General features: G+C 42.8%; 1 protein-coding gene across 4 annotated transcripts in view; it reads left to right on the forward strand.

The window, feature by feature from the left end:
• The first annotated feature begins 3664 nt into the window (after positions 1–3664).
• The window catches only part of SMARCAL1 (SNF2 related chromatin remodeling annealing helicase 1), a 38686-nt gene continuing 17383 nt past the window's right edge, over positions 3665–24967 (forward strand). Inside the window, exons 1-9 of one of the 4 annotated variants that reach the window (XM_065841366.2) lie at positions 3665–3749; positions 4719–5661; positions 6342–6392; positions 9080–9340; positions 10536–10586; positions 14420–14600; positions 15561–15711; positions 18515–18673; positions 19560–19625. In XM_065841366.2, the coding sequence (XP_065697438.1) occupies positions 4809–5661; positions 6342–6392; positions 9080–9340; positions 10536–10586; positions 14420–14600; positions 15561–15711; positions 18515–18673; positions 19560–19625 (1773 nt within the window). In that variant the 5' untranslated portion in view covers positions 3665–3749; positions 4719–4808. Of the gene's footprint in view, positions 3750–3887; positions 4017–4056; positions 4249–4718; positions 5662–6341; positions 6393–9079; positions 9341–10535; positions 10587–14419; positions 14601–15560; positions 15712–18514; positions 18674–19559; positions 19626–24967 lie in introns of those variants that run through there. The other 3 variants (XM_065841368.2, XM_065841367.2, XM_071810894.1) reach the window with 3 other exon arrangements.

Below are 24967 nucleotides of genomic sequence, written 5' to 3' on the forward strand. Positions count from 1 at the left end.
CCTGCTGCAACGCCTTCCCTGAAGAGCTGACCTACACATGCCCAGCCACTTGACTGGTTTTAGCTCAGAAAGAACTGATAAAGCTCATGAGCATAGGATTAATTTATTTCAGAAGGTGCAACTACAAGTTCTCCACACCCAGCCAAAGATTGGCACATTTGGGCACTCGTAATAGTATCTCTGAGATCAGCATGGGCTACCAAACCTCTCCAAGAATCTGGGACATCTGAGGGCCATCAGCCTGGGCTAATTTCCAGTTGTCTGCTGATGGCTTTGCTACAGAGAGCAGCTCTGTGTGTGATTCAGCCCCAGCAGAGAGCGCAGGCCGGCCGCAGATCCAGGATGAAGGTGGCCAGCTCTGTCCATGTGGGGAACCAAAGAGCTGTGTTGGCAAGGCAGTGGAGTGGGGTGAATTTATTCAGCATGACAGCAGCAGGATCTCCAAAGAACAGCTCAAAACCCCTCAGAGGACAATCTATGAGATTCCAAAACAGCTCTGGGGTCTTGGGTCGCTCATATTTCAGCTATTAGCTGCTGCTTATACAAATGTATGATGCATGGCCATGCAGTCCTGTCCTCATTCGGGAGCCAGCAGTCAGGACCAGCTAGCCCAGTCTATGAGAGGATGTTTAGAGCACGATCCAAATGATGGAAGATCCTGGTAAGAACAGCACCAAGAAACCCATTTCCTTACGTTTTTCCACCTATGGGAGCATTTTTTCAGAAGTGGGTGAACCATTTCCTCCTTGGCAGAGCCGGGGTGTGACAACCCCCCGAGTCCTCCCAGGATTTTCTTTCTGTATCTCTGCTCCCTGATCGAGGATGTGGAGGGGGAGTCCAAGCCACTGCTGGAAGTATGTTCTGACTGAAAGGACACCTGGAGTGCTACCAGCAAACTGCTCGCAAACGGCCTCTCATTTTGTAGGTCTCTTCTCTGCATGGCTGGGCTGCTACTTGTGCCCTGCTGAAGTTGTGCCATATGGAGCAAATGCTTCAACGTCTGTCTGTGTGTCTGCCTGACTGGGCAACCCAAGAGCATTCTGCAAATGATGCTCTGCTCCCATTGTTTTCATGAGCTGGGGATGGTCCACAATAGAGGCTTTTCTCTGTGTTTTTCAAGGCTTCTTTTTGTGTTGTTTGTGTGTGTTTGCTTGTTTTTTCCCAGATCTCCCAAAGCATAAGGAGCCATCACCAGAAACCTGGAACTGTACAGGTGCTGGGGCAAGAAGGTGGCTGGAAACAGTTAACATAACAGAGTTATACTCTGCATGTTCTCTCTCTTGTCCATATGTGACACTGGGATCTGATTTGGCTTTGGGCAGCTATAAGTGTGACAAGAAGGAGAAAAAAAAAAAAGGTCTCTCATCTATTCTTTTCTCTCTCTCTGCTGCATAGCCAGCTGGAGTCTGCTGCCTTGCAGGAGAAGAAAGGGCGACGGCAGAGGATCTGAACAGAGACCATGGGAATGAGATCCTCTCCTGGCAAACCCACTCATCTGGTAAAAGGTTCAACTTTGACTGTTTTTCCATCTTCCTAAGAGAAGATGGGATAAAACTCTGGCCTCAGACCTCTCCTCAGCCCTGTGGTTTTCTTTAAAAGTGGTGTGTTTGTAAGTGCGTGCGTGCACATGCTCACATCTGTGTGTGTACAATTCCCAGGTGAGTAACTGCACTCCCGGGGCTGCACTGTGTGTCAAGTCGCACCTCATTCTTGCTGCCTGCCTTGTTTTCCTTGGGCTGATGAGCTCCTGACTAATGGTAGTCACTGCTGCTTAATCAGGAAGCAATTTAAGGATAACCTTTTCTAATTAACCAGCAGAGGGAAGAATGAATAAACTGTGAAACAGCCAGCTGGCTTTGGTGTCCCCAGCCAAAGGGTCTGTCAGGTGGGAGAAAATGGCATTTGGGGACAGGAATGGTGGCTCCAGACCTGCCACTGGGCAGGGCAGTGAAAGTCAGTGGTGGGAGAGGGTTATGGTGCTCCCCAGGGCCTTCTCTCTGCTTCATCCCCAGGTATTGTTCTGGTCATCCACACAAGGATCATGACTGTCCAGGAAGGGCAACTTGATGTGTATAATCAAGGCACTTGTATAATTAAAATCCTGGCAGACCATTTTATTCAGAACTTTGATGCAAATATGAATAATCATCTTGTTATGGTGTTCACATAATCACAGCCCAGGTTGGAAGGGACCTTGAAATATCATCTTGTCCAACCTTTTGTGGGAAAGGGAGCCTAGATGAGGTGATCTAGCGTCCTATCCAACCACATCCTGAAAACTGCCAGTGACAGGGACCCCACCACGTCCCTGGTGAGCTTGTTCCAGTGACTGATTTTTCTCAATGTAAAAAAATTCCTTCCTATATCAAGCTGAAACCTCTTCCAGTGCAGTGTGTTGAACAGCACGGGGCCCAGCATCGATCCTGAGGGACCTCGCTTGTGACAGGCTGCCATCAACTGCTCTCCCCATGTGGACAGGAAAAGTTATTGTATTGTAGAAGGTGACCAGGTTAGTCTGGCATGATCTGCCTTTGGTAAATCCATGCTGGCTTATCGCAACCACCTGCTTCATTTGGTTTGTGACAGTTTCTAGGACTTGCTCCACTACTTTCCCAGGGACTGGAGTAAGACTGAGTGGCCTGTAGTTTCCTGGCTCCTTTTTTGGGCCCTTCTTGTCAATAACTCTGACATTTGCCCCCCTCCAGTCTCCAGGGACATCCCCCCATCTTCACCACATTTCACAGATTACAGACACCAGCATTGCACCACTGTCAGCTACCGCTCTTATCTCCCTGGGGGAGGTTCCCTCCTTGCTGCTCACAGCAGTGCTCTCACCCTTCTTCATGCCATACTACCATTTTGTATTCCCCACTTAAAAGCCACAGACCTTGGCGTGACAGGTGTAGGAAACTATCATCTTGCCAATATAATAAGATCAGGCAGGATCTCTCAGCCAAGCATATTTTATTAACGATTTTGCAAACTTGGGTGTTCTACCTAAGGGTAGGCACACGGAACAGGGCAAAAAGACATTACTCATATCCCTCCTGAATCCCAGCCACAAATTCCCTCCCGTTCCCCAGAGGCTGGTATCACAGTGTTTACAGACTACCTGACACTTCCTAGATGCGCTGCCTCAGTTTACCTGTCTCACTAATCTAACAGCCCCCCTCCCCATATTTAATGATTTCCATTTGAAGTATGGTTTATTGTCTTCTGACCTTCCCCCAAGTTTAACTTTTAACCACAGGAATCACTTTGCATTCCAAGATTAGTGCAAGGAGACTTTGGTTTACATTCAGGATCTGATAGCCAGACATCCCTCAGTCCCCACCTGCTGCGGTCAGGCCTCTGATCCCCAATTGCGAAAACAATGTTCCTGCTTCAATGGCTCCTGGCACAGGCCCCACACACACCAGAGGCAGCCATGTGGGGAGCCCTGCCCCAGCCGTGCAGAGGTGGGAGCTGCCTGGGGCAAAGCCTCAGCCCAAGCCGGCAGCAGAGTACCGTACCCCACATGTGGGGGCTCCTACGGCGGCACTACGCAGCTCCCAGCACTCCTAAGATGGCGCCGCGGAAGTAAGACTACATTTCCCAGCGTGCCGAGTGCCCCGCGCACCTGCCTTAGCTCCCGGCATGCTGCGCGTGCCGGCCATTTAAGTGCTGCCGGGCGGCAGCGCGGGGGCTGCTGGGAGTTGTAGTCTGCGCGGCTGAGCGCCCTGTGGCGGCGTCCCTGGCCGCTGCCGCCGGTGGGTGTGCGGGCCTGTGGGGAGGGGATGGCGGCGGGGCTGGGGCTCAGCCGGGGTGGAATGTAGTGGAGCCCGCGGGGAGGGACCGCGGCCTGCGGCGGGGTCCCTGAGCCCTAGTGGGGTGGCGGGTGGCCCTTGAGGACGGCGGGACCACAGCTTGCGGGGGTAGGGCCGGACCCTCGGTGGAGCTGGGGACAGAAGAGCCTGGTGCCTGGCAGAGGAGTGGGGCAGGGAGCGGGCCTCACTTCGTACAGGGTGGTGAGAAAAGTAGGTCGCTTGAGGGCTGCAGGAGGCGGGCAGCCCCGCGGGTGAGGCGGGAAGTAGCTGGACTGAGGCCAGTTCCTGAAAATGTGGTGGGAGCCAGGGCCTTGCTTTTATCAGAAGGTCCTTGGCCTGCGAGTGAACGTTTCTCAAGGCAGAAGCTGACTCTGCCCTTTGGGATTGAGTGTGTATCTGCTACATGCCGAGATGCCCAAGAACTAGAAGGTGCTCAGGAGAGGTGGGTTGTTGTCCCATCTTTGCCGTTAGGTTATGAGAACTATGAAGCACTTCCACACGAGCCTGTGCAGAGATGTGTTGTTTTGCCTGTGTTTGCTTTTGCAGGGCTGGCTCTGCAGTGCAGGGTGTCTGTGTGCTTGGCTATTTTATTAGTTCTGCTAGGATTTGTAGAGAAGAGTGCACAAAACTGTAGTGGAATAGTGGTTTTCTCCTTTTTTCCTTATGTCTTACAATGTAGGCCTGGCATACAAATCCCCAGCAGTAGTTGTCAGTATCTCCTTGCTGATAATGGCTCAGCATTGGTCTGACAGCTTTGCTGTACCTGTACTACTAGGTTTTTTTGTAGGACCAGTTCCAGTAATACACAGTCACTAACAATACAGAGTTATTGATACAATAAGCATTTTTGAGGTGAACAGATTTGAAACTTCCTGTCTCTTTGTTTCCCTCCTTTTTTTTTTTCTTTTGTAGGCTGGCATCTATTAATGTAAAGAAGCAGGTGCCTCTGTTATTAATTCCTAATGCAGTTTTGATTGAGATGTGTTGTTTGAATTATTGAAGATGTCATCAGGCCTTACAGAGGAACAAAAGAGAAGAATTGAAGAGAACCGCCAGAAGGCTTTGGCTAGGAGGGCGGAGAGACTTGCAGCCCAGAGAGGTGGGCAGGTGGATAGCGTTGGACTTCAAGCGAAAAAACAGAGTCCAAGCAATTGGGGAAACTTGAAGCAAGAAAACAATCATGTCAGGTTTAATACCCAGCACCAGCAGAATCCAAACAGTCCTGGGGAGCAGAAGAGCTGTCTTCAGAAAGATTATAACCATTACACTGCAAACCAACAGATGGCTGGCTCATGTGGAGAGCAACAAAAGAGTTGTTCAGAGGACTCAGAACAAGCAAGTGGCGTTAAACAATTCCCTACAATGATCCCAAATTCTCTGAGTTATTCCCATAAACATTACTTGGATGCTCGTGGTCAGCAACATGGACAGCAAACTTTAATTAATCTTGATACATTCCAACAGCCTGAATGCTACCCAGCTTTCAAAAACCCTACAGAACCATCTCATACTAGAGTAATTGATAAAAGGCACCCTGATGGTAGTAAAGATTTACAAAGTCAGAACAAACCTTTTTCACCACCAAGTAGCACCAACCAAAGTGATTCAGAAATGCTGATGAACAGACGGACAGAAAGAGAAGGGGGAGGTTGTGCCTCTCAGGCCAGCGGTAAGATGCAGAAGTTGACCAGCTCTGCCGGTGTGGGGCCCACCTTTGAAGCTGCCTCTTGCAAAGAAACAAATAATGTTACAAAAGGAAAATGTGTAAAATATGGGGAAGACCGATTCCAGGTCGAAGTAGGATATAATGCTGAACTCATTGCTTTGTTTAAGAAGATACCAAGCAAAAGCTATGGTAAGAATTGATTGCTTGCTGTTACCTCTGTTTTAACTTGAAGTTTCAGTGTCTGCTGGAACTGCAGTTGCTATATGCTCTTAGCAGTGCAGCTATTGCTGGGGTGGAATATGTGGTATTAATGGGGGTTTGGAAAAGTAAAGACAGCTGAAATTGGAAAGAAATTCTGCGCATAAATAGCTTGAGCTTGGATTTAGCCAAGGAATCAGAAGCTCTGTGTTATGAACAGTGCTTTGAGAAGTTTAGTGATGACAGCTGGTCAGAGTCTTCTGGGAGTGAAGGAAGAGATGGTATTCATAAATTGGTATGGGAAAATGGGTCACTTCAGCTGTACTTTGGAGTTGATGAGCTGATCCTGTTAACTGGGTTACTGAGAGCAGTGGAGTCTCCACCTTTTGGCTTCCTTCTGGTCTTTTCTCGCTGCCTTCCTTTATGATATTCTACTTCTGTTTTTCCACCGTGTGTTGCTGTTCCCTGTGAATGACTGCTGCATTCTTGTCTTAGTGTTGATGTGTCCTATGGCTTTTTTGGTGTCATGTAGCTATAAACTTGAGTATACTGTTTTTCAGATGTGTGCCAAAAAGTTTGCATGAGTAGATTGAATTCTCTCTTACCTCGCATGAACATTTCACAACAGCACTTTTTCTACCCCAAATGATTCATATTCTGCTCTATTTTAGATCCTACTATGAAAAAATGGAATTTCAGCTTGGAAGATTACAGCAATTTTAGTAAGTAAATGAATTGTTGAATGATAAACAATCCAAATCTTCACCCCCTTCCTCTCCCTTCTGTTTTGTTATTGTCTGGAGTAATAAAAGTAGAGCTACTCAAACAGAGCACTCATCTTTTAGGCATCTAGCTCATAATATTTTTCTGACACTTTGTAGTTGATTAGAGAACTTTAGTTTTTCACATAATCTAAATGCCCAGCATAAGTTTAGTTAAACTTTTTCTGCCATTGCTGAATTTTTCAGCAACCAGCAAGACTGATCATAGGAAAAAAGTATCTGCTGTGCAGGTACTTCATATGAGTCTTTATTGAGAACTGAATGTGTTCCACTGTCTAATGCTTAGTTTCTAGGTCCATTCATGTATTCTCTTTTTAAACAGCTTTTTAATTTTTTAACATATTTTCCTGTTAATTTGGGGTGTCAGAAAAGGAAAAAGGGCAATTCTCTAGGGCTCTGAGTGAGACTGAAAATGGATTTGCCTTTTTTTGGCATAACAAGGATGGCTTTATCTTTTTTCTCCTCTCCTGTCATTTTGTTCTGGAAAGATTGAGAGATGATAGAGGCAAACACTTCAGGTAAGCTTTTCAAAAGCACATTGTATTGAAGCAAGTGATAAATCACTATTGATTTCAGTGGGAACAGAATTAGGCCTATGTTGAGCACTTTGAAAAACCCACAGTTGAGTGCTGGTATTTTAGCTTCCCATGTGGGTTGCCACACATTTATAATTTAAATGCTGCTGGTTTGCTTGAAGTCTATCAAGTACAGATGAGAGCAGAGTCTCTGTACCAAGGAGCTTGCAAATGAAGAGGATGGTTTTTAGAAATCAGGCTTTTTTTCCTTAAAGCTATCAAATGTATGAGTTCTCCGTGGAAAGTTCTGGTTCACAAGGGAAGACAATATGTGATCAACATTGGACTAGGATAGTAGGGGAAAAATACTTTGAGAAAAGGGAACTGGCTTAAAAGGGCCTTGGTTTGAAGTCTTGTGTTAAAACAATTATTTTAAAACTTCCCACTGTTAATTTTGTTCTTCTGAATGATGCTGTCCTGTATGACTTTTCTTTCTTTGTACTGTAAATGTACAGTCAAGCTTAGAAACAGATATAGAAATAAAATAGTAAAGTATGGTGTTTTTTTTCAGTTTCTCTCAGTTATTAGTTGTAGAGATGAGCTCTAACTACACCATGCTGAAACAGTAGCATCTAAATTCTTTTGACTGGTGCATTGGGGAGAGAAAGTCTAAATTGGTGATTTCCTATTCCTCTACTTTAAACATTACTCTCTCTTTGTGCTCTGAGACTTCTTTGGAGTGAAAATCTCAAATGCTTGGGTTTATTCTGGAAGTCACTTACTTTAAAATAATAAAGGTTGAAGAAATCCAGATGGCTTAGTAACTGGTTAGGAAGAAAGTGTCTGAATTTGCTTCATTTGTTTTCCTTTTCAAATCTGAAACCACTGAACTTAACATTTGTTTAAGTTGTTGCATAGCAGTAAGCTGGACTATTTAAAAAGAAACAGGGTGGATCATAACGTGGAGCTTAAACCTCAGAGGATTAGTTCACCTAGGCTTAGTCTGAACAGCTGCTGGATAGGGGAGGTTGCCTCTCTTTACAAATACAAGGAAGGAGAATGTGCTTAGTGCTCTTGAGTCTAATGGACTCTGGAGATGGTAGTGAATTACTGCAGTGTGTGTTACTGCACTGTGTATTACTGCAGTACATGTGAGCTGGAGTTTTGGGGAAGAAATTCATTATTTTGGTGCTGTGAATATACAATTTAAAAATGGTTCTTGTTCCTTAACCATCATAGTTCATCTATCATAATAAAGACAACATATGGGTAGAGATTGGCAGAGATACTCAGGGAAAAGTGGAGTGTTTATTAGTGTGGATAGCTGTGGTCTCAGACTAGCAGCTATAAAATGCTGTATCCCTTTTCTTCCCATGCCCTGGCATCATGAGGGAGGCGGTTGCAGGTGATCAGTAAGATGGGAGTGGATATGGCTGGGGAAAAGTACAAATCTTAACTAGAAGACACAATAGAATAAAGGATGATGGCCTTAAGTTGCAACAGAGATTTAGTGGTTTGGACTAGATTCCTTCCTGATATCCTTCCTGCAGTATTGTGAATATACAGCATTTGTGCTAGATGAGATTGCATATCAGACATTGATGTCAGGCAGGAGGCAGATATTTTTAGAGTTTCTCCTTTGCTATTTGCAGATGTACCTTCCTGTCTTTTCAGGCACATACTATTGATCACCACACCCCTGTCACTGTAACTTTGTGAGTGAAAATACTGTGTGACTATGTGTGATTTACTGCTGAATGTGGTTCTGCAGATTGCCTAGTGAGCCATGTTTTGGGATTGCTGACAGACAGGGATCTTAATGCAGTGAGCATGCTGGGCAGGCCCTTGTTCACCTATTGTCACATGTTCTCTCTGCCCCTTCTTGTGTTCTCTGTGGAAAATCCCATCAACCTGCTCTTCCAGACCATCACTCTCTTCTCTTTGTCCCTAGCAGTAAAAGCAAGGAATTGTCATTCCTTTTAAACTTGAAGGTGCATGGTTTGTTTGTCATCCTCTTGTCCCTTTTCTTCCCAAAACATCCTGTGCATTTTTAGTTTATCCATGTTCTTTGTTATTAATTCTTTTATCTGTATCTCATGTTTTTCTCCCTAGTGAAAGCAGCAAATCAACTCTCGTCAGTAATTCTGGCACCACTGAAAGGAGAAAATGCAGTTGGCTTGGCATCAGGCTCTCATTCTGTTGGCAGTAGAGTTGATGTGAAATCCCTCTTGAAGATGTGTAAGAACTGGAAGAAACCCTCAGCCCTTGTCAAAGGGAAATGCGTCCTGATCTCTCGCTTGCGGTTTGAGGTTGATATTGGGTATTCTGCAGAAGTGACTGGAGTGTTCAAACAGATGAATTCCAGAAATTATGGTAAGTCTCTGGTTATTTCTGCTTTATTCTAGTGACGTTGTTGGAACCACTCTTGGAGTGCTTGTGAATGCTTCAGAGGAGAGAAATTGTGAGAATCTATCCCCCAAAATAGCATGAGAGAGTTTACTTTGAAGGTTTTGAGAGCTCCTGTAGTTCTGTTATATTGCTGTGTCTGTGTCTTGCTCTTTGTGCCAGAGCAGGTCTTCTTCTGGGCCACTAAGGTGATATTTCAAGACTTGGCATCATTACATTGACTGTTGAGGCAGGATACACTGGTAATTTGCCAGCGGTATGGAGGCCATGCCTAAGTTCTTGTTTTTATTATCAAATGCAGTTGGACGTTCTCATGTTTCTACTGCTTTACTGTCATGTATAAGGGCAGCAACTGCCTGAGCAGGTTGAGTTTACCAGCAGCTTTACTGGTATTTTTGAGGCAGGTGGAACTGTAAAGCACTTATGTTTGCATTCAAATTTCAATGGTAAATAACCAGGTTTTCCCCACTTGTAATGTCGCAAGTGAAGCACAGCATGATTAGGTGACCTGTGCAGTGTCACAGCACGTCAGTGACAGCATGAGGAACAAATCCTGGAGCTCTTGTTCTTTGGGCAGGGTCCTGCCTTGCTCATTGTGTCTTCAGCTGACTCTAAATTCACTCTAACCTTCCCTGGAAGTTGTAGGCAGGTGCTACTCAGGATAAACCTGCCAGACAAGTCTGGCGTTCATGTTATGTTTTGGGTATCGGTGAATTGGGGAATTTCTTCTGTACCATCCTGAACATGTGGTCTGTAGGGTAAAGAGGTGCAACTCAAAGTGTTTGTGTTACTGACCGAAGTCAGAGTTTGTTGGTTAACAAGCAGGAACCTTCTTGCACATTCCTCATCCCATCTTGCAGTGAAGAGGAAATGGTTGCCGAAATCCTTGGACAGGTGGGTTCTTTGTGATAGTTCATTAGCGGAGGCTGACCTTGGCTTGTTCTGTTGATGCCACCACTTCTATATGTGTGCTCATACTTTTAAGTCTTCTTCAAACTGTTTGCTTAATGTGAAAGCAGAGAGAATTGATTGCTGGACAAGGTAAGAATTCTTTTAAAACAGTTCTGAAATGCAGAGTATATGGATGGATAGCCATGTTTTTACAGAGGATTCAGTCTTTTAAAACAGAGACTTACTACAGTGTTTGTTGTAACTATTGCAGATATGAACACCAGGAAGTGGAATTTCCTGCTGGAGGACTATCCCAAACTGAGTGAGTAGCTGCATTCTCCTGGCTAGGGCTATTTTCTGGGGAGGCAAATGAATTCTAACTTCACTTTTTGGCCTAAGGAGACTTTTGCTCTAGGGAGATAAGTTGCTAATGAACTGTGAAGCAGATGTCTTCCTGTTTTGTCATTTACACTGTTTGCCTAGACTCAAAACTTTATAAATGTGTGTTGTTAATGGAAAGCCTTTAGTGGCCCATTGGGAGGCTGGCTCTTTTATCAGATTCTGCACTGAATTTCTGTGCCGTTTCTTAGAGCATATGTAGATATTTACTATCACAAAGTTATTTTTGTTGCTTATAATGTACAGCAGCTCTACTTGAACTAAGGAGTTGCAGGAGAATGGATTCCTCTGTTCTCGCTTGCCAGATTTGAAGAGATCAACATGGTGGCTGCCAGGCCTTCTCCTTCTTACAGAAATTCTGTCTTACTGACTCTTTCAGCTGTCCTTACCATGTGCTCCCCTCAGTGCCAGCCCGCCTTGCTCCCTTTTGTGTTTATCAATTCACAAACTGACACAGCCACCCCTTGCTTAGAAGACAGACATGTATCAGGCTGCTTTAGTTCCAATTCTTCATTTTGGTTTACTATAAGATTAGTGTGCAGTGTTGTGCTCTTTCACACCCAGCAAATATTATTTTTCAGGTTAGAGCACTAGATTTTCAAGTCAGCTGATAATTTCTGTAACAACCAGTTCATCGACAGTTGCAGTCTGGATGGTGATTGTCTTGCTGATTTTCTTCAGCCTCACATGTTACTGCTGAGTCTTTAACTGATGCATGAGGCAGGTTAGAATTCAGGTTGCTTCCATAGCTGAGTTGATTTTGAGGCAAAGAAGAAGAGCTACTTGTTTCTTGTGAAGAAGTGTGCAGATCTGCTTGAAGCAGAAGCATTATTCTTGAAGCAGAATTTCATACTCTACTGAAATGTTTTGGTGTTGGTTGATAGATGTTTTAAAAGAAAGCTTAGCAAAAAAGTCTTTTTGAGAGAGCATCATACCTTCCCTTGCAAGAGGAATCTAAGCATGTGGTGTTGCTAGAATGTTCATTTCTTGGTAAAAGTTGACTAGTAGACTCCTGCCATTATGCCTCTGTAATGCAGGTGAAATTGTGACTCACTGAAATGAAGTGTAGGGCTGGGGTTTTTTTCTCTTTTTCGTTTGGTTGTTTGATTTGTGGTTTTTTGTTTGTTTTATTTTTTTATGGATCCCACTTAGAAGAATCTAGTCTCAGCAACTTGCTCTTAGCATATCTGCTTCTTAGTTTATGTTAGTAGAGTTTATAGAATACTTTGAGATCAATAGCGTTGCGCAAGTCCTAAGTGTTACAATTATTATTTATCATCCCATTTGGCCTGTTGTGTTTGCCTTGGTAGTTGTGTGAGGGTATGCAGCTGTAGACTTTGATTGGGATAAGCTTCAAAAAGATAATAAATAAGGTGCTTTACACTTGTGTTTAGGAAGTGTGGCTGAGTGTTTCAGAGCTGAAATACTGTTGCTCAGATTAGTTTTTCTCCAGCATGGGCTCTTGCTTCCCTGGGATACTGAAGGATGTTTAATAATTGAGTATCTGCATGTTCCTGTGATTCACGTTTTAATAACATTAGTAATGGTTGTAGGGCTGAAAGCCACGTTGTGGGGCCTTGTAGGAATATCAGTTCACGAAAATGAGTGAGTGTTTTGGGGGGGGAGACTATTATGAAAGTCCAGGATTGGGGTGTTGACAGGCCCTGATTTCCATGAGAGCTGATGATTTCAGTTTTCTAAAAGGGTCTTTTGTACATGCAAAGGGCCTGATCCTGTAGCACATGCGAGGTAGAGCAAACACATCATCTCCCAGTTTGTCACTCTCTTGGCCATGCTTGCTGGCAGTTGTGTACATTGCATGAAGTATTCAGAATCCTACAAATCTAAGGAAAGCAAAAAAAAAACCAAAATCTCTGTAAATGTTCTTGCAGGATGTAATTTGGGAGGGCATTTGAGGCTCCTAGCATGTGCCTTTTTGAGGAACAGCATTCACTTTGTTCCTGTTCATTCACCTACATCAACATGAGAAAAAGAAAAAGAAAATAATTTCAAAAGCCTGGTTGCCATTTCCAGCAGAGATATCTGTTTGCTGGGAACTGTTTGTAGATGTTAATATCTCTTTGCCTAGTTGCTCAGTTATATAAAGGTCACTTCAGTAAAAAATGTCTGTTGGATGAATCATGCTGGTGGCAGATATATCTTAATCACTCTCTCAGCTCATGTACAGAACAATAGCAACAGAATTATCAGTGAGCAAATTGTAGCAATTATGCTAACACATAGCTCAGTCTATGAGTGTAATAACAAGCTTGTGCTGTACTTTGGGTGGAGAGAGCTCCTGCTGTTGAAGAAGTATAAATTGAACTGGAGAGTTTTAAAAGTTTGGTCATTGCCCAACCACAAATGGAAGTATTTTAATATGTATAGTTCTTGGAATTGTTTGCCCCCTTCATGCAACATGGGTCCATCCTGCTGCTTTCTTCTTGGAGATAAATGAATTCTGGAGGAGCATTTACTGCTGGTATAGTGAGTTTTTATTTCAGTTTGCATAGCTCTGGTTATTTCTGCAAACAGAGTTGGTTTATGTCTTCCTGACTTCATGTACAAACCAACCACTAAATTAAAAAAAAATATGCTTCGTGGAATAAAGGATCTGTGTGCATACATTGTGTTCCTAGTGTAAAGGTGCCTTTTGTTTCTCAGTCAGTGGTCAAAGACTGACTACTAAACATGTTTTCCTGATGCCAGCTCACTGCATGTTTATAACTGGTATTTGTTTGCATAGAAACTTACTGTTGGAGAGAAGAGAAATCTTCTGGGGATGGGATAGAGGGGTTACTGGAGGTGACTGAAATAAGGTTGTATAGGAGGAGAATTGCCCTGACGCTTTCCTTGTTGTGGCACATGGGTTAAAAGGATGAAGGCCATGAGGTCTTTGCATCACAGAAGCTGGAGATCCCTTTAGTTCAACCAGGAAGGTTTTGTGCTGCAGGTGAAGTTGAGAAGCTTCATGAATAAAACAACAGTAGTGCTGAGGGACTGGAGTGTCTGCTTGTGGGGTGGTTCTGGCCCACAAGCTACTTCGGTCCGGGAGAACAGCAGCGGACACCAGCTGAGCAGGGAGTTTCTGTTGGTACCATGTCCCTGAAGGATGGCAGAGTGCTGCTGATGGTGGTACAAGAACAGTTTGAGTCTGGAGGTGCATCGTGTTTTGTTATCCAAACATGGTCAATGAGGGGTGATAAAGTGGAGGTAGCGCCAAACTTGTGTGAATTTGAGGAACAGTAGGAGAAGAAAGTTTTCAAAGCTGAAGATGTATGATCTTCTGTAGGTAACTGTGTCTCAAGTCATTCCTGATGGTGGAGACCTCAGAGGTGTCTAATGCAGAATCCCAAGGTCAAGCTAAAGATGCCCCTGCATTCTAGGCTTTAGGAGCTCTTTTGTCCAAATCCATACTTTTATTTCTGAGTAAAGTGTGCCCTAATCTGCCCTCTGTGTGAATAATCCAGCTCCAGCTGTATTAGTAGCAATCAACTCTGAATGATGGCATCAGACTTTTTTTTTTTTTTAATAACTGAATCTAAATATGAGGAGAGGAGATGTGATTCGTCATGTGGTTCTGAAATAGACTTCAGGGAAGAGGCCAGGCCAGCACCTGTGCATGCTACAGTGCTTTCTTGAGCTGTTGCAGGATAGGAAATAATACTGTTGATGAAGTTGAGGGTTGTACCCTGATATCCCTAAGGTAAGTTGTATGTTGCCCTTTCTCATAATAAACTACTCTGTTCTTTGCAGTGGAAGCATTACAGAGCCTTGTGTTAGTGGAAGTGGAGCCACTGCCTGAGGCAGTAATACAAACCTTTGCAGCTCAAATACAGAGATCTGCATCACAGACAGACATTCCTGATGCTGACCTTTCAGTGGTGGACTCTGAAATTGTGACGAGCCTCATGCCCTTTCAGCGGGAAGGTGTGAAGTACGTCCTTTTTGCATGCTGTTCCAGTCCTCGCCTAGAATTGTGTGCTTTATATTGCTGCCCAGGCTGTGTTCTCTTCCGTGGAGGATTCCACATTTCTCCAGAGTCTCAAGCTGTTGCACTCTGGCACTCTGGGCTCTTGGTTGTTTGGTATGATGTGGTTTGTTTTGTTGGGGGCTTTTTTGTGGATTTCTTTTTTTTTTTTTGAGTGACACATCTCTTCTGTTTCTAGCTAGAATTCTTCATCATGAGTCAGGAGGAAAGTAGCATTTTGCTAGTCTCATAAAAATTGTTCAAATGATACATCTCTGATCTCCCGTCTTGTGATTCAGTATGTGCTTAGTTTTCATATGATTTTATTTTTATTTTGTAAGGTTGTGGGGTTTTTTTTAAGTGCATCTCTTTTGTTGTTATTCTTTAAACATTAACTACACATGGGAAAGTGTCAGGAGATGGGGCTCAGGCCCTGAAATAATTAAAATGACTAATTGTATGTAGAGAGAAAGTTTTAAATGTCCCTGTCCCCATCATACGTGGTCATTAGTTGTTGACTTTAAGGTGCAACCCAGAAAACTTTGTACATACTGCTGGTAAAGTGACATTGCTATTAGTATTTTCTTAGCTCAGCCAGGGTGAGCTCTGGGACAGAATGGGACTAATATAATGGAAAAAATGTGCTTTAAATAATCGTAAGGTATTGAGACTACTCCTCATATGAAATCAAGATCTCTGAGGACTGGTCTGAACTACTCTCTTCAGGAGCTTCCAAGCTTTGAGACATTTGTGAGAGTTGTTCAGTTGTGTTAAGACTAAGGGAGGAGATCCAGGTTTACTGAAGAACTCAAATCACTTTCAAGTGATCCACATTATAGGATTGGTGATGAGTTGTGCTCATCTTGGCTGCCAGACAGTAAGCCATTTCTTGACTATGACTTATTTTTACCTCTCTATTTTCACCAGTTTCGCAATTTTGAGAAACGGACGTTTGCTTCTCGCGGATGACATGGGCTTGGGCAAGACCATCCAGGCGATCTGCATTGCTGCGTATTACCGGAAGGAATGGCCTTTGCTGGTGGTGACTCCTTCTTCTGTGAGATTCACATGGGCAGAGGTACTGTCAGCTTGGGCTTGTGCAGGTGGCTGGTAGAGCACGTGTGATGGTTATGCTGTGTTGCACTGTACAAGTTAAATTTTTAGAAGATGTATATTAAGGGGGAAAAAACCTAAAAAGTGTACTAATTTAGCATCTTGAGGGGAGGAAATTGCTTGGCATTGGCCGTGTAGTATATGCCTATTTTATTTCTTTTTATTGGCCGATTTTCTTTTGTCATCCAGCTAATCTATTGGAAACAGGGTGATGAGAAAATATCTCCTCTGACCATCTGTCAGCTTTGTTCCTGCAAGTCAGCTGGTTCCAAGGGAGTGTTTTACTCATTCGTGTCAAAGACAGTAGTTGAATTCAAGCAATTGTCTGTTGTCTTCAAGCCTTTCATAGCAGTATTTGCCAGTCCATTGGCTAGAACAGAAGACCAGATGCTGGGCTTCTCTGCTCTGTACAAGAGGCCCCATTATCATCATTAAGTGTTTGTCATAATACATCTTTTGACCTGTCCACTGTATGTTGCTGACTCCTTTGAGTCCTTTATTAATGTGGATCATGAGCCCCAGAAAGCTTCTTTGGTTGCTAAATGTATCTTGAAATAAATCACTATCATGGCTTGTATGCTGAAGCTGTTGGGTTGCCATAGGCTAGCGAAATGTTCACTGTGGGGAAAAAAGGGTGAGCCAGAGGTTTTGGGTCAATAATTTCATGCCTGAGCAGGAGAGGGTGGGAGTTTAACTTTCCTTGGAATGTTTTGTTGATGAGAAGTGTATTGGTTGGGATTTGCTGTTTTTGTGCTCTAACCATGTTATTAGAGCATCTTGGCTTGTGTTTTCACCTCCAGCAGTATAACAAAATATTGGGTGACAAGAGAAGAAGATTGTTTACTTAACAAGGGAGTGATGCTCATCATGTTCGGTATTTCAAAGGCCTGTAGGCCTCTGGGTCAACACGCAGCCTGAATCCATGGCTTCTGTGGGACAGCTCCTGGGAACAACTTGGGGTCTGGTTTCCTGAAGCACTGGGCACCTGCAACTAAACTGCTTCATGAGATTTAAGCAATATGAGGTGTTTTCTTTGAGTGCTTGATTTCCTCTTCCTTCCCCTACTCCTGATTCTGTAGGAGGCTATTGTGGAGATGTTTTGTTAGGACATTTGCTTTAAAATTATCTGTGTTCCTTTGTGGGTACATGAAGGATGCACATCTAAGGAAAATGTGTCACAGAAAGTGGAAGAAGGTGGAGTTTATTATGGTTCATAGTCTGCTCAGTTCATTTTTGCTTTACTTGTTTTACTGTAGCAGTAGAAGCTTTTGTGGTGTCTCCAGAGCTGAGTCATCAGAAATTGTCTTCCTTTCAGAGTTGCTGGTGTTTTATTTTGGCTTTCTGGGCTCAGGCCTCTGAGTGCTGTTACATTCAAGGTGCCATGGGTCGCTAGGAGGAAGATGCGAGGTACTCTTGGGTGAGAATTACTGCAGCTATGTGCATTTGGAGTTCAGCATTGAAACTTAAATAATTAACAGTCAAGACAGTTTCAAAACATTTCTTGTGGACAAAGGTCAGGATCAGGTGAGAAATATAGGATCACTTTTACGGTGTGAATTAGTCACAGCTAGGAGCTTCCAGATATTTTCCCATTGCTGCCAACTTTGTCTGCATTTCGGCTTAGAGTCAGCTGCATGTTCTTTGTTTGGGCTCTAGCCTTGCCTGCATGTTGGCCCATTTTGGTCATGGTGCTTACTGTAAGTGGTGAAGGATAGTTAATTGTTAGTTTCTTACGTAGTGAGAATTGTGAGATGCTCACAGATAACTCCTTGGACTGCTGCATGTGGTTGCTGAACGGAGGAGAGGATTTCCACAAAAGACTAAGATGCCATTTCACATCACCACTCCTTGAATACCTTTCTGTAGGGATTGGATTGCGATTGCTGAAGTCCTGCTCTCTTCAGGGCACATCAGCAGAACTCAAATGTTGCAGAGAGGTTGATATCACTGGGGACACAATTACAAGGGTAATGGTGGGTGCTCAATAGTGAACAGGTAGGTTTGGAGCTCTGGTGTGTGGAGCATTTCAAGAAGTTGATTTGAATGACTGTCACCTCATGTATTTCAACTGCTGTCATAGAGCAGCTGGTGTATTGTCAACTTGATATTTTCGTACTTGTTTGTTTGTTTTGTGTGGGTTTGTGTTTGGTTTTCTTTTTTGTTGTGGTTTTGTTTGGTGTTTTTTTTTGTTTGTTTCTGTTTGGTTGGTTTTAGACTTTTTAAGAAAGAGGGGCAGTGAAAGATTTTTTTTGTTGTTGTTGATCTGGATGAGTTGTACTTCATCCTCACACAGAGTAAACATTGCTGTAGTGAGAGATGTTTACAGCTTAGAAGTCTTGTGTTTCACAGCCTGAGGTTTCCTGTTGAGTGGGAAAACAAAATTTCCCGGTCAGTAGTGGTCACGGCATTCTTTGGCTCTTGGCATAGCAGGTAACATTATCAGGAGGTTGTGCACATTTCTGCTACAGATCAGTTGTTTTTTTTTCAGTAAGAAGCAAGAATAGAACATGTTTGAGCCTCCCTAGGCTATGAAGGATAGATTTGGCCTTGTAGCTTGAGTTCTGTTCTTGATCTTCCCTGTACTAGGGTTGGTGCCTTGGGAGGGCTGCTTACAATGGTAATGGTATTGTTCTCCCAGCTGGCATCTGATGGTGGGTGGCATGGCTCCATGTTCTAAGCACTCATGAGGACACTTTGTGAAGTGCTTTGGGATTCCAACGGAGGACATAAGCACCTAAATGCAATTAGTTGCTTTCCTCTTCCTCCAGGCATTTCACAGGTGGCTTCCATCCTTGAGTCCAGGTAGCACCAATGTCATAGTGACTGGCAAAGACAACCTAACATCAAGCTTGATCAACATCATCAGCTTTGACCTCCTCAGCAAGATGGGCAAGCAACTTAAGAGCACTTTCCAAGTAGTTATTATTGTAAGTGGTACCCTAAAATTTCAAAGTTAATACTGGCCTGGAATGTTTTACCAGCCCTGAGCTGGCAGATGTTCTTTCTGTGTGTGTGTGTTCAAATTTGGACCCTGTATATCTTTTTACAGATAAGAGTAGTCCTACTGAGTACTGAGCTTCTCTGCTTTTTCTTCCAATTTTCTTTTGATGTCTGGGAACATTAATGTAGCTTATTTGTTAATCAAGAGAGAGAAGGCTGTGCCTGAGAGGCTAAGCAGTTGTATTGTCTTTGCATGCATGGTTGCTTGCTCATCCACATGTGGAAAGATGAGAATGTACCCTTGGTGGGTGCCGTTTACTTTTAATGCCTAAGTTCTGCCTTGATACAGCAGGAGAAATGAAGCCTGTTTAGGGGTGATGTCTCAAGTAGGAGGCTGTTATCCACCTGGTGAGCCCTATCAGCAGAACAGTTGGGTCCTAATCAGACTTTTTTTTTCCTTTTTGTTTTCATTAGCCTCTTATTTAGGGAAGTGACACTGTACAGGCCTCCTATGTTTGCTACATTTAAAGGACACATAAAGGCAAATGAGTATCAGTGGTGGAAATAATCTTCTTTCTCCTTCCCTCTCCTGCCCCTCAGCTCACTTCTTTGCAATCATTTGAGATTCAGGGCTTTAAGGTTTGATTTCTGTTCCATTTGCTTGCAGCTAGGAGTTTGAGTGTAGGAAGCCTGCTATTCTCCATGCTATCTTTTTGTTTACAATTTGATGTGACTATCCCAGTGTTAAAATATCCTCTGGGATGACAGGCTTTTGCAATATTAGATAGCTGAGAATATTGGGAATTTGTTCTGTAGCCTGCAGCTGGACTATGGATCAGAACTGTCTTAACTTTCATGCTTGTTCTGTTTCAGGATGAATCTCACTTCCTGAAGAACATAAAAACTGCACGATGCCGAGCTGCCATGCCTCTACTCAAGGTGTGTATGCTTATTGCCAAACCTCCAGCAGCTGAGGCTCCCAAAGCAGCGTTGCTCCATTTACCAGGTCTAGGAGCCAGCAACTGAATTCTGTTGTGCAAGTGGAAATCCAGGCAATGTTTTAGATTCAGGAGCAGAATTTGTCTCTGGCTTAGCCACTTGCTTCTGCACAAATGTTAGATGGTAAGACCTAACAAAAGAACTTCAGAAACTCCCTTGATCTAACTATGGTACTGCCACTGATGAAATTTGTGATAATGGGAAAACTGGAATGTCGAAACTCACTTACTGAGTGTACTCGGGGAGAGTGGAAAAAAATATAGTGGTGTCAGTGTAAGTTGTTTAATGGAAATAATAATTATCAATTACATATTGGTGCTCAAATCACTGCCGTATATCAAAATGATATTTATCTAGGTCCCTTCCTTGGCTTTGGTTTTGAGCTCTACTATGTTACTTCAAGCTTCAGTGTATTTATGTCGCTGGGGTGCAGGAGCCCTCCTACTGGCTAAATGGGCTGAACTAGCAAGGAATGGCAGAATGGGACGTTAGCAAGACAAGTGGCCCGCAGAAGGGAGGCCACATTCAAGGATGTGATAACACAAGAAATGTCAGTTTTAATGTCTGCCTGTTGTCCTGGGTTCAATGAATCGAACTCTCCCTTGTAGCCTCCTCTAGCAGATTAAGGTTACAAGTGGTTTCTCGACACTGCAGAGTCTGTACATTAGAACAAGGTGAATGCAGTTCCTCTTTAGCAATTATCAGGAAGTGTGTATAAAGAGAAAGTTCAACCTGTGATGGCTTTATAGCAACCAACTTTTATATGCAAGATTCTTAATGACGAGCTGAAGGTGGCTGTCCTTGAATAACTTCATTGCTTTCTTTAAAGGCCTGGCTCTTCTCTTGGCTTTCAATTCACTTCAGGCATTTAATGTTTGGAAACTAAGTAGGAGGTCCAATTTTATGAGCAGTTTGAAGTACAGTAATTAGGGTGTATGTCTGAAAGTGGTGAAAAAAATAAAGTTACCTTATTGCGAAATGCTCAGAAAGCAATGTCATTCTTTCATACTTGTAGCTTTGTAAGGATCAGCTTGTCGAAATTATTTCCAGGCTACAAGATATGAGCGTGAAAGATAGTAGCTGTTAAGCAGAGGTTAATTGCCTGTATACACTTACTGAGAATTTACAGTTTTATGCTGTCACATCACTGGTCTTAGAATTGAGAACTGGTGCTTCTGAAAGTAAATTTCAGCCTTATGAAAGGATTAAGAGTTTCATGTTCATATCACGCATTATCTTACCTGCAAACAGCATATGTTACCAGATGTTTCATGTTGGGTGTTCTGGTAATTTTATTCTCCTGCTTGCTGACTATAACTTCTGAAGCAAGTATTTGCTGTAATAGCCACTCTTCTTGCTTTCCAGCACAGACTTTTGCTCTAAAACTAGCCCTTTTGGCAGCTTTGTCTTCAACTACTAGTGAGTCTTGCTATGTTCTCTACTGGCACAACACACCAGAGCACTGCTTTAGTACTTGAAAGAACTGCCAAAATATGAGAAGTTTTCATCACTTGAATACTGGATTTAGTAACTATACTGTGTCATCTTTATTGTAAATAGTCAATGGGGTAAAAATTGGAGTATCTTCAGTATTTTACATGATACTTTGAGATTATTGAATAAGAAGCATTGATAAACATTCTGCTGACGATAATATTCTTGCTCTTGCCTTCTTTATGTTAAAAGGATTAGAGCAGTACTGGGTCTCTTAGAAGAGAGTGGGAAAAAAAAAATCGTCTGTGTCCATAGGCAAGCCCTTGATAGGTGCACTGCGTCAAGCATCTCAGTCCCTGCATTAAGGTCACAGTGTGAAGCCATGACAGTGCTGTAACCAGAGCCCCTGGAGCCAGCTCATACCTTGTCTACCTTCTAAGCGTTACTGCTGTCTGTTGTTAGCATTATATTACTTTAAACTTTCTGAAACTGTCGTAGTTGCTTATGTTTCTTACAAGGTTCCCAATATGTTAAAGTGTAAAAGCTTAGCCTTGAACTGGCTTTTAGGGACAGAAAAAGGAAAAACAAATAAAAATCCAACCACCCAACCAAACAAAAAACCCAACAACAACAAAACAAAAAAAAAACAAAACCAAAAAGTGATTCTTAGTCCTTACATGCTACTAAGATTTATGAGTCTGTAATGACACTGGACAGATCTAAGTTAAAATGTTTCTGAGCCTGTATATTTCTGTCACTTCCATCCATACTCGATGGCTTCTTTTTATCATGCTAGAATTTGCTCCTGTGACTTCTCTATTTGAATAATAAGTAACACATAAAAATTGTTGCAAGTGTTTAGAGAGAACTGCACAATAATCAGATTAAATCAATACATTCCTAATGAAGATGACTTACCTTGGATATTAATTTCAAATCTGCCTTGTTAGTCAACCAAGCTGAATCCTCACCTCTGAAATATTTAACCCATGGTTACAGCATTTAAAGCCTCATTTTAGTTTTAATATCTGACATTGACCAGTTTTCAAAATAAAGTGCTATTTTTAGCCACTCAGTAATAATTCATATTTTCCTTCTCTCTTGTATGTATTGTGGAACAAGTGTGGTATGGAATTGTCAAGCAGAACCATGTATTAAACATGTGGCCAAAGTTTGTCAGTTGAGAACTTCTAGATATTCTTTCAATATTAAAAACTCCACAAACTCTGTGTGTGTGTGTGCTGTATTCAGTGCGTGTATATGCAGCATCTCTGTGACATATGCAGCTGCTACCCTGACAGATTTAGGAAAGTTTTGCATGGGACAGTGGAGGGTGTAACTAGAAGTTTTAGTGCACTTCGTGATGGCTGGATGTGTGCAATGACCACGCTCACTACCTGGTACCTTGCCCCAGGCTGTCATTAGTTTAGAGTAAGTATATAGACAGGTTGTGCCCAATTTATTGTTATTGGACAAAACTTTGGGAGAAACTTAGTAATTAGGCAAACAATAAGAGTGAGCCAGATTTCTTATTCCTTTCATATTCCTGGTGGATGTGCAAACTTGTGGGTGTGCAGACTTGTACATGGGGAAGAATGCATCATCTGCTTACATGGAACCAGGTGGCAGAGTTTGTACACAGTCTTGTGTGCCTGCCTGCAAAATTACAGAGGTGGGTGGTTTGAAAGCCGTAGTAGAAAACAGTCCTTTGATGTTTTGGCACATGGCAGAAAAATCTTGCTTTCAAGCTCAGCCAGCTTTCACACTGGCCAGTTTGTGCTAGCAACTGCATGAGATCTGTCCCAAGGTTCAGCGTCTCTTACGGTACTCAAGAGGACTAGAAGTTCTGTGTTCAAAGTGGTCCATTTGTCATGTTTCCACACACATCAAAGTGAGAATAGCCTCGTACTGTTGGGATTTGCTTGACTCCCTATTTTTAGGCCTGGCTTGTTTCTGCCCCTCATCCAGAGCTGTGACAATCAGTAACAGGACCTACTTTCTACCTTGCTGTTTTCTTTAGTCTTCTGATTGGGACTACGTTCTCCTGGGTGTACTGACAGTATTGGTTGTTCCCTTCACCTCTGCCCTGCATCTGCCACCCTCAGAGGCAGAAAGTGTCTTGATGTTATGCATTTTGTAAGCATTTTGTTTTTTCTTTCCAAGATTAGACTGGCCTGGAGACATGAACGTAAGAGAGGGAGTATACATGCTATCAATATCCATAAAACAGCAAAGCCCCAGGGGTGTAGATGAAGAAGAAACAACAAAATGGAAGTTTTTCACTGATCTGTGGTGGGATCTCTTGGGGGCCAGAGTGAAAATGATTCTTTATCCTTCGACCAGCCAAAGTGCTGCGTGGTCTTTGTTCTTCTGTAATTGCATGGAGTGTTGCAAGGCAGTGGAAACTGGGGAAGGTCCCAATGGAACATGGATGAGTTTTTTGGAAGCACAAAAGTAAGTTTTTAGTGAAGAACTGGGTTAGAAACTGAGAAATAAAGAGTTGTATCTAATCAAAGATTGCAGTAGCATGAAATGGTCCTATTCCTGTTGTGCTCGATATGGGCTTTGTTCCACAATGTTTGGGTAATATTCCTAATGTGATTGTTCCTGTTGAGCTGCTGTTCAGGTTAATAGGATGATGCACATCCTGATGTTTGCAGGGTTAAAGGTCTTTGTTTCTATTATGGAAGTCCAAATACATTGTGTGGCTGGACTCTAATACTCTTTGTGCTTCTTTTAATAAAGAGATGCTTAAAAATAATAGAGGGAAATAGGTCAATGCTGAAGGTAGAAGGTAAGGAGGGAACACAAAAATCTCCCTTTCCAGTGGGAAATAAATTGGTTGTCTTTAGGGACTATGGATCCATATGGATTGCTTTTTGTCACCTGCTGAGAGAAGAAACCTCATCTTGAAAATGGAGAAGCTGTGGGCACTCAAGGCTGCATCTTCAGATCTGCTCTTACCTTCTAATTTCCCTTCTCAAAATAGGGAAGTAGTGTGATTTGCTTCAGTCATAGCTGATCGTTGCCATTTGATACATATTCTCTGTCTATGTGTCACTTAAGAATAGGGAAAGGCATTTATATTTTTGGAATGACCACTGTAGGATCATCTTATGAAATGCAGAGCCCTATCTATTTTACCTAAATACAGAAACTGACTCCTCAAAACAGCTGCAACCCTTCCCTTTATCAAATCTTGTATTTCATGAGATGATTATCTCTGTTATTTTATGGCCACTGTCAGATTTTTGTTTCACAGGATAAGGTATTCTTATGCTGAGCAGTTCAAAATGAAAGAGTAAGGGAAAACTGGGGACATAAGTAATTGTATACCCAGAACCAGCCACACTTAGTTAAAAAAAAGTGTGTCAGTCTGTTAGCATATGGCAGAACTCATGCTGTGAAAATCATTTAACACAGAGACAGTCGTTGTATGTTAATGAGGCTCTTCACATATTCAATTATTTCTTTGTGGCATAACCCCTCCTCCTTACTTACTCCCCTTTGGATCAGTTGGGTGCTGGGTTTTGACCTTTAAAGTAAGTGCCATTGAGGGTTATCATTTCATAAATTATTCTTTGACTTTCAAAAGTGACTTTTGTAAATGTTATCACAGCTGTGGAATTAATTCTGATCTATTGTGTGTGCAAGTCTAAGGTAAGGAGTTGGCTGGATGGCTTCACTCAGAGTTGCAGTCAATGGCTCGGTGTCCAAGTGGAGGCCAGTGATGTGTGGCATTCCTCGGGGGTCGGTGTCAAGACTGGTGCTATTTAACATCTTTGTCACCAATATGGACAGTGGGACTGAGTGCACTCTTAGCAAGTTTGCTAAAGACACCAAGCTGC

Source organism: Patagioenas fasciata, chromosome 7, assembly GCF_037038585.1.
Source record: "Patagioenas fasciata isolate bPatFas1 chromosome 7, bPatFas1.hap1, whole genome shotgun sequence".
Classification (NCBI taxonomy): Eukaryota; Metazoa; Chordata; class Aves; order Columbiformes; family Columbidae; genus Patagioenas; species Patagioenas fasciata.